Source organism: Ostrea edulis, chromosome 3, assembly GCF_947568905.1.
Source record: "Ostrea edulis chromosome 3, xbOstEdul1.1, whole genome shotgun sequence".
Lineage (NCBI taxonomy): Eukaryota > Metazoa > Mollusca > Bivalvia > Ostreida > Ostreidae > Ostrea > Ostrea edulis.
In genome coordinates, this window is record NC_079166.1 from 89,602,429 (window position 1) to 89,612,497 (window position 10,069).

The 10,069-nt window shown below is 35.4% G+C and overlaps 2 protein-coding genes across 2 annotated transcripts; both read right to left on the reverse strand.

Annotated features, from left to right (window-relative positions):
- Nucleotides 1-929: 929 nt before the first annotated feature.
- Nucleotides 930-2,141, reverse strand: LOC130053672 (uncharacterized). The gene has a single exon (XM_056161063.1). The coding sequence runs from the start codon at nucleotides 2,139-2,141 to the stop codon at nucleotides 930-932; it is 1,212 nt and encodes a 403-aa protein (XP_056017038.1).
- Nucleotides 2,142-7,583: 5,442 nt separating this feature from the next.
- Nucleotides 7,584-8,138, reverse strand: LOC130053673 (uncharacterized). The gene has a single exon (XM_056161065.1). The coding sequence runs from the start codon at nucleotides 8,136-8,138 to the stop codon at nucleotides 7,584-7,586; it is 555 nt and encodes a 184-aa protein (XP_056017040.1).
- Between the last annotated feature and the right edge of the window lie 1,931 nt (nucleotides 8,139-10,069).

Genomic DNA, 10,069 nt, shown 5'->3' on the forward strand with positions numbered 1-10,069 from the left:
GTCGAAATGCGCACCTGGTGCATCAAAATGGGTACTGTATAAGTTTTACATTATCAATTGATTATTATGGATATGGGGTTACGCATATATTTTCTTGCTTAATTTTCATCTTAATATACATAACATGGGTGACATAATCACTGCCAAAATTATTATACGTAATTTAAGAAAATTGAAGTAAGAAGAAGGTATATGTTTCTCAGTATTATCGTTACCTCTCACTAACCCTTGACATCAGTCGCTATATAAAAGTTGGGCTCATTAGACCATAACGCAATGCACTATAAATAAAACCAATGAAATCACTGCAACTTGTTGTGGTGTACATGGATAAAAATGACGCGATCTCATACTACTGTGTTGGTAAACACGCGCAATTGTAATATGTATACCACTAATTACGATTATTGATGGTAGACAATATTGCTTAAACAATTGAAATAGCCATAACTGTAGGTATCAATACACGTGCTTTTATTTGAATCTTTCACTTCGCGTTGTTATAAATAGAACCACATTTTCATTGGTTCCTACTCTTTTGTGGAAAAAATCGGAACGAGCCACACTTTTTGATAATCACTGATGTCAAGGGTTAGTGCGAGGTAACGAATCGATAATCCTTGACTTGTTAAGATGCAGTATTACATGTATTTAACTTTTGCATAGCTTTTATCGTTGATATCCGTGTTTCCCCAACTCTCTATTATGTATTGCTTATAGGAGTTATGAGATTGATCACTGCTCGTTATCTTCACCTTTCACTCTACAAACAATGATTTGTTGAAAGTGTACTCGGGAATGAATCCAAGAAGATTTGAAAAACAAGACAGAAGCAAACAATGTTACAGTAAGATAATTCCAAATGTTTCAAGTAGTTCATGTCTGAATGCATAAAAGAAAATTCTATAAAAGTATTTTCCAAGTTTCTTTCATTTCATCTCAATTATTTTGATTCGTCGATTTTCAAACTCGGTTACTAATATCCGGTCTTCATGATCTAGACATAATCCAGTTGGCTTAAACAATTTTCCTTTTGCGATCATGTTCAGGAATTTACCGTCTTTGTCTAAACGATGAACACATTTATTAGCAAAATCTGATATATACAAATAACCATTACTGTCAAAATCAATTCCTCGTGGCTCAAGCGAATTTAATTGAGCATCTGCAGTCCCTTTGTAAATGAAATGAACGGTCTTCTCCTTTGTGATCGAAAGTACTTTTTCAAAATCAGACACGCAAATATTGAAATTAGCATTATTTTCTGCAACGTAAAGGGGCTTGGTAAAGAAAGGATTAGCTTTTGTTGCATGTTCGTGTTGATATTCATCAATAACGTTTCCATCCTTCGCTATTTCTAACACTTTCCCTTCTTTCTCCGTTGATAAACAAAGGAGAACATTGCTGCTTGATGTAACTGTTAAACCACAAAGCTCCCACATATCCTCAGCCCGATAAAATTCAGTCGGCTCACTAGTATCTAGACCTGTTTCATCTAATGGCATGGTCAAAATCTGATTTGCCGATGTGAAGTATATGAAATCTGACTTACGGGAAATAGCGATATACTCCGGAGTTTCATTTGTTCTGATATTTGTTTTGGGTTTCTGATTTTCATGCATTATATATAATGTTGAGGCATTCTTCGCAGAACAAAATATTCTTTTCTGACGATCACACGTTATGTCCCAAAGGCTCTCAACATCGATATCAATATCTCTCACACTTTCCGGGGCACAGTTACCATAACATTTTGAGAAAGTTGCCCGAAAGACCTCGTCGAGTTCGTCTTTCAATGTGGATATTGCTGTAGAAAAAACATTTTTCACATGATCATCAACACTGAGAATTCGGCATTCTTTCTTTGACTTCCAAAGGGGAATGAAATCCTTGAAATCCAGCGTTTTCTCGTCTTCTAATTTAGTTTGTATATTGCACTTTGCATTATTTAAAGTTTCCAATCTTTCTTTCATCTTCTGTTTATGTTTGCGCGTTTCCTCTTTTGCATATGTAATGGTTTTATTCACCTTTTCTAACCATTTGTTTTTTACATTTGCTAATAACCTGTCACTATTATTGCTCCACATTTCTCGTCTTAAAGCTTCAATTTCTGATTTCTTTGTACTCCATACTTTTTCCATTGTTAGCAACTGGTGAACATGATCTTTGTGAGCCTCGACAATACAATAGACGCACACGGCTGTTTTACATAATTTGCAATAGTGTAAACAAGGGGAATGAAAGAAATGTTTGTGCTCTTCACATTCAATGATAATACTTGTACATTCATACTTTAGATCAGGAATTTCTAAATGGTTTGCAACACAATAAGCACAATGAAACGTATCGCATACCGAACAATGCGATGTTGAACCATATGTGTCGCATTGCGGACATTTTCCTCCTGCCGCCATATTTATTCACCTGCAGATAAACGAGACACCTGTAAATGACAACGAAAAACACATGAATCTAAGGTTCGGTTAATTATACATAATTTGCTATGTGTATCATCAAATGTACAGAATAATGTCCATACATCGTTTAAAAATCAATAATTTACAGGTTTGATATAGAATAATGGAACGAATGATTATTTACCTTCACAGGTGTACACCTATACAGTACCTGGGTAGTTTGCGATATGCGCACTTTAAGAGATCAGGTAACAGACACGTGGTGTTTCCTTACTATTTAAATACCCTCATGTGTTCCGATTTTTAAACTTCATGTCTCTGTCCAAGGTCGATTTGTAGTTATTGATATTTTTTTATTCACATTTTGACATTTAGCAAAGAACGATAACCTTTGCTCGATTTTACTCTTCTTAAAAACGTAATGTAGCTGATTTACTGTGAAAAGAAACTGCAATGTATGATATCATAATGGTCAGAAAAGGTGAAAAACGCCATTGGATATAGAAATGAAAAATTACAGTAAAAAGAAATGGTCGCACGGTGATTGTAAGATCTAAAACTTATAAGGCATAAAACAGGATGCAGAAGTAAAATGAATATTAAAACGTTAAATCCAAGGGAAGTATGGCTTTCGAAATTCTGAGAAGAAATGGTAAATAACTGAAATTGATAGTAATACTTATATTTTTAGTGTGATGATCTTTCTAAAAATGTTTCTTTTATCCAAACTGAAATAATACAAACATCTAGACGTAGTTATTTTGTTAAGAGACAAAGTCAGCAGGCACCAAGTATTTCGTAAAAAAAATGTTGAAAGTAACATGAAAATAGATATGAAATGTTCATGATATTCAGTCAAAAATTAATCATTCGTATTGTTAGTATGGTAAACACGTGCCCACCAGCTTCTTATGTGTTTAAGTATCTTATCATAATCAACATGTATATTTTAAATTCATCCCATTCCGTGATAATTATACTGATTTTGAGGGGCTAATTTTCTTTTCCAAAAGCAGTTAATTTGATAACCTTTTTAAAAATCGACACTCATGTCAAGGTCAACTAACATAATGTGCTGATAACTTGACATTTCTTTTAAAATTATCAAGCAAATAAAAAAAACCTGACAGGCAAGTTAGATGTTTATCAACGAAAAGCAGTTTATTCGCGTGATATGTTGCCAGTTTTACTGTCAAATTACCTTCCTTTATAACTCCTCAGATTCAGGAGGTAAAATCGGTATTGTGTACGTTGTCTAAATGATCACAAAATTTAAAACTTTCTTCATATATCATCATCATTTTAATTTTATCACGGTGAATGGCAAGTATTACAGATTTGTAATTTATTTACATTCAACTTATATATATATATATTTTTTACAATAGATGTATTCACTCATACTTATGGAGTGAAAGGCGAAGATAACGAACAGTTATTAATCTCATAACTCCTATAAGCAATACAAAACAGAGACTTGAGCATACACGGATCCCTTGATATACACTTTAATTAGGTCTAGTTTATTGTAAAGTAACAGTCAGCAGAGGGATAATTTGCACCCTCAAGTAGGACCCGGGGTCACCCGAAAGTAGTTCTGTATATCGAATGTAAAACTTATACGGTACCAATTTAGATGCACCAGATGCGCATTTCGACAACTAATGTCTCTTCAGTGATGCTCAAGCAAAAATCTTCGAAATTCGAAATAATAATAAACTTGTAAGAGCTAAAACGAAAGATAGAGTGCCAAAAGGTGGAGCCAAATTCGTTCAAGGATAAGAGATATGCATGAGGGAGATAATCCTTAATTTTGAAATGAATTTCTAAATTTTATAACAGCAATTAAATATACATCCATATTTTCAAGCTAGTAACAATGTATTTAGCTACTGGGCTGTAGAGACAATCCGTGACTAACAGTCCACCAGCAGAGGCCTCAACCCAGGAGTGGTATTGTAAAACTTAGACGGGACCAATTTAGATAATCCAATTAATGATAAATACAAGGAAAACTCTTATCTGTTAGAAACAAATTAATGTGCCTACTTTCTGCATGAATTTGTCATTGTCGAAGCACAAATCGTTCTCCAGGTGGACATGCTCCAGTTTACATTCGGTTATAAATCCTTTTACTAAGTCTTCCCATTGTTTTGCATTTCTTATTTTTACTACTATCATTTTATATTCCTTTTCCCGACGGAGTAGTATATTGTTTCAATGGTTACAAAGAATTGGAACCCTATCCATATAATGAAATTCTTCCCAACCTGTTGATTAATGGCTTTACGAAGGTTACGCGTTGTCACCATTATAATGTAATGATCATATACGTGTTACCTCTGGTCACCCATCTATATAATGGTCATATAAGGGTTCCATCTAATCACCTATTGATGTAATGGTCATAAAAGGGTTACTTCTGGTCACCCTTTGAAGTAATAGTCAATTAAGGGTTACCTGTGATTACTCGATGAGGGCTCCCTCTTATCACACATTGATGTAATGCTCATATATAGGGCTCACGGCGGATGTGACCGGTCAACAGGGGATGCTTACTCCTCCTAGGTACCTGATCCCACCTCTGGTGTGTCCAGGGGTCCGTGTTTGCCCAACTATATATTTTGTATTGCTTATAGGAGTTATGAGATTGATCACTGTTCGTTATCTTCACCTTGCATAAGGGTTCCATCCATTATTATTTATATGTCAAACACATAGCCAAGTTACAGGTAAAGTGACCACATGACCAGTCTCCTGCTACCCCGGTATTTCCGAAATTCATAGTTGCCGTAATCTCATTTCAAAATTAAGGATTATCTCCCTCATGCACAGCTCTTATCCTTAGACGAAATTTAACTTCACTTTTTTTGGCACGCTGTTTTTGGCTATAATACCTTTAAAACTTCATTGTTATTTCGGATTTCAAACATTTCGGTTGAGCATCCCTGCAGAGACATTATTTATCGAAATGCGCATCTGGTGCATCAAAATTGATACCGTATAAGTTTTACTTAAAGACACGCCTTATATATGTTGTAATTTCTATCTACAACAATTCTTATTAACAATTACAAAGCCAAAACATTCTACGTGAAAAGAAAAAAGACACGAATAAAAATTATTATTGTTAATACAATGTAGATAAAACATCGTCGATATATCTAAATGTTGAATTGAAGGCCACAGCAAGAAATTGTTTCTTTTCAGGTTGAAATTTTTTGAATAAATTCTGCTTCATGAGAATATAAAAGCATGTCAACTAACAAAGAAGCACAATTCGTGACTATGGGGATTCCAACAGACGGTTGGAAGACCTGATTAGTAAATACCACGAAGATATTGTCAATGAGGAACTCCAGCATATTTCTTATTTCTACTTCATAGTACTTGTGCGTGGAATAAGGGTGGTGTTTAACAAAGTAATTTTTTGGATGACTGATCACTAGGTATGGATATTTCCATTTTCCATTTTTGTTGAAAAAACAGCTGTTTATGATGTCAAAAAGTCTAGTCTTTTAACTATCGAGAGGAATGGTCGTGTAAAGTGTTGAAAAGTCATACGTTTTGATATCCTTGAATTGAGAAAAGTATTGCAATTTCATGGTTACAAAACGTTCTTTCGAAGTTTGAAGAATTCACATTTGATTTACACCACTTCTGGCATATGTAGTCGCACAGTACGTTTGAAGTTTCTCCTTCACAGCTGTTAATATTTTTTTGCGAGGAGCAAAGATAGGCGCTTGGTATAGCACTTACTGGATCCACCATTTCATAGTTGTAAGAGTTTTATGAAGTTTGGGAATCCGGTATAGATACGGTAACCCATAGTTATCCGACCAATTGAATGATATATTAAATGTGTCGAAAATTGAAGCATGGTTTTGATGAATTTCATCTTTTGAAAGGGCAGTTGGAGTATAACTACGATTACCAAAAGAGGAATTAATGCCGTTCGTTTAAAATACAGTTGTAATAATGAACCTTAAAAACAAAGACAATGTTGTTACAAGCTTTGTGAGCTGGAACTAAAGCATATTCCCAATGTAACCTATCTAAGTTTTTGATCAATTCTGGTTTACTACACACAGAAGGATAGATGGTACGTACTTTTGTTTTGATGTGTCTAATGCGGAGTTTTAATACTCTGGTTACAGTTTTAATCCATTCTGACAATGTATCAAGTTTCTCTTCTTCATATATAGCCCATCGTCTGGCATAAACCTCGACAGAATTCAAAACTCAATTGAATTAAGGTTTACCATACAGAAATAAAATACACATATAAAACAGTCTTACTGTTTTACATGCATGCTATTCAATGAAATATTTCCGAGAACGAATCGACGTTTGTACTGACACGAAAGACTAGGTTCCTGTACGTCAGTTTATTCAATTAATAGTAAAAAGCTGTAACAAAAATAGATACACAATTACATAAAGAAATTCAGAATAACTTACAATAAAGGTATTCACTCACGATTGACAAATAATTAGTATTTTAAGAATATGAAAATTTGTATAAACAATTAACTTCACATTATACCAATTAATTATGCAGTATTCAAAAAATATAAATACTAGTATGACTATAAAGTAATATCGAATAAAAGGAAATGATTACTTTTACTACATATATCTCATAAACAATGGTTGACTATGCACGAACTATTTCCCGCCAAACAGGTACATTGTTTACTTGCACTTACATCCAAACAGATAAATACTGCATGTCATAAATAAATGAAAATATAATAAAAACTTACACTGTGGGACTACAGGATACGATAAGGGGTTGTACTCTGTACAAGGTGTGGTGGCATCTTTGCCGTATGTAGTGCGCGTGGAGACTTCTGTCTCTGAGCATCTATGTCGACTGACAAATCTGATTGTACTAGCTGGAGAGTTTAAGACAAGGGCAGTAACTCATGAAAAGTTCTACTTCTGAGTAATTCGTACGTAAAAATATTCGTGTTACACAACACTCCCCGCCTAATATCAATAAGATATTACTCCAAAAAAAATATATATATAAATCAGAAAAAGACAAAAAATACAAAAGGTTATGCATCAAAAAATACAAAAACACAACATACCGTTGTTCCGAACAACTTATATCATGATTTACAGTTCACAATTCACTACTATCTTATATAGTCGCCTTGACTATTCAATCAATAACACAACCTCAGTTATGGGTCTCACATAATAAACAGGTTTGTTATCTTTGATCACACGGATTTCAACTGTCCGAACTTTGCCATCACTGTCACTCGGAAATACACGATTCACAAGACCAACAGGCCATTGTCCGCGATACAAGGATTTGTCACGTAGAAGGACTACATCATCTGGTTTCAGATCAGGTTTAACGTTCTGCCACTTTCGACGGATTTGTAGATTTTGAATGTATCTTTCCTTCCAACGTTTCCAAAACGTGTTTGAAAGCTGCTGAACATGCTTCCATTGTGCTGTATAAATGTCCTTTAGGCTTGTGGAGTCGACAGGTATCACATCGGTGTTGAAATTTTTCTGCGTCAAAAGCAATGACGGACTGACAATAATATGATCTTCTGAATCTGTAGAGATGGAACAAATCGGTCTTGAATTCATAATTGCTGTAACTTCACACATAAATGTACACAACATTTCATGAGAAAGTTCCTTAGCTTTCGTGTTGAGTAGCATGGCATCAAGAATTTTTCTGGCAATGCCAATCATTCTCTCCCATGATCCGGCCATGTGAGATGCATGAGGGGGATTAAATGTCCATTTGATTCTGGCTGAAGATAAAAAGTTCTGTACTGGTACACAACACAACTTTTGAGTCTGTATAGTATCTCACTACATCTGACGGTAAGTCCAAGTTTGTTGTAATGATTACACTCAAATCGGTTGCTAACACGGCACCACATAATTCCAATCGTGGAACTGTATGTCCAGATAGTGGCGCTACTTTAGATTTTCCAATGATAAATCCAACATTCACTTCACCCTGGTCATTAATGGTGCGCAGATAAGCAACGGCTGAGATTGCTTTTTCTGAAGCATCTGAGTAGATATGCACCTCACGAGAATGTGCTTCACTGAATGAGGTACATGTAAACATTCTTGGTACACGAATTTCAGTGAGTGAATTTAAAGCTTCTCTCCATGTAAGCCACTCCTTCTCACGATCGTCAGGTAAAGCATCATCCCAGTCGTTGTTTCCTTCACATATTTCACGATAAAGGATTCTACCATGAATCAAGAGCGGTGCAATATATCCGAGAGGATCAAACAAACTATTAACAACTGAAAGAAGTCCTCTTTTAGTGAAAGGTTTGTCATGAACATGAAGGCTGAAGGTAAGTTCATCAGAGTTAATATCCCAGGAAAGCCCTAAGCTCTGTTGCATTGGTAATTCCTCTGTAGCTAAGTCTATTGACTTCAAATTTTTCTCTAGGTCCTCATATGGAAATTGACTAAGGAGATCTAATCTGTTCGACGCAATTTTATGAAGTCGAATTTTGCCTTCCTCGAAAAGCACTGACTGAGTTTTACGTAAGAGGTTCACAGCTTGAGAACTTGATGGCACAGATGTAATTCCATCATCCACGTAAAAGTTTCTATGAACGTATTCTTTCACATCATAATCTGCCTTTTCAACTGTTTTTTGGAGACCATACATGGCAACAGCGGGCGATGGTGTGTTACCAAATATATGAACTCGCATGCGGTATTCAATGAGCTCGTCACTAGGGTCACTATTACGATACCAAAAGAATCTCAAAAAGTCACGATGTTCTTTTGTCACGAGAAATTGATAAAACATCTGCTCGATATCAGCTGTAATTCCGACTGCTTCTCGACGGAAACGTAACAAAACTCCAGTCAGATCATTCATGAATTTTGGTCCACTTAACAACACACTGTTTAATGACACTCCTTGATATTTGACAGATGAATCGAAAACACCTCGTATCTTGTCTGGTTTTCTGGGATGGTACACGCCAAATAATGGTAAAAACCAACACTCTTGATTTGGTTCTAATGGTGGAGCTACTTCCATGGCACCACTTTCCTGCAGGTTTTTCATAAATGTCACTAAATGATCTTGTTTCACAAGATTTTTTCGCAAACTAATGTCAAGTATTCCTGCACGTTTTAAGGCCTGCGATCTGTTGTTAGGTAATCTTTGACGTGGATTTTTAAATGGTAGGGGCGCTTTCCAGTAACCATCTGTTTCCTTCTGAAACCCTTTGTCCATGATATCTAAAAATTCACGGTCATCTATCGACAGTCCTTCTTTGTTGTCATCTGACTGAACATGAAACACATTATCATGAATCTTGCAGTTGGAAATGTCTTTCATTTGGAATGAATTCATACATGGTCTAAAGATTGTTTCACGATGATTGTCGATTACTGTAGTTTTGAATGATGAAACGAACTTGGGTTTGTGAAACTTTCCTAAACACACATCTCCAATCACAACCCATCCAAGATTCAAACGTTGCGCAAATGGTGTGTTTTTAGGGCCAATGCCTTGATCATGAACGTGATGAGCCTCCATCAAGTCACGTCCAATCAATAAGAGTATCTCGGCGTCTGGATCAAGCGGTGCAATGGGTAAGTCACATAAATTTGCATGAGCACTAATCACTTCTGGA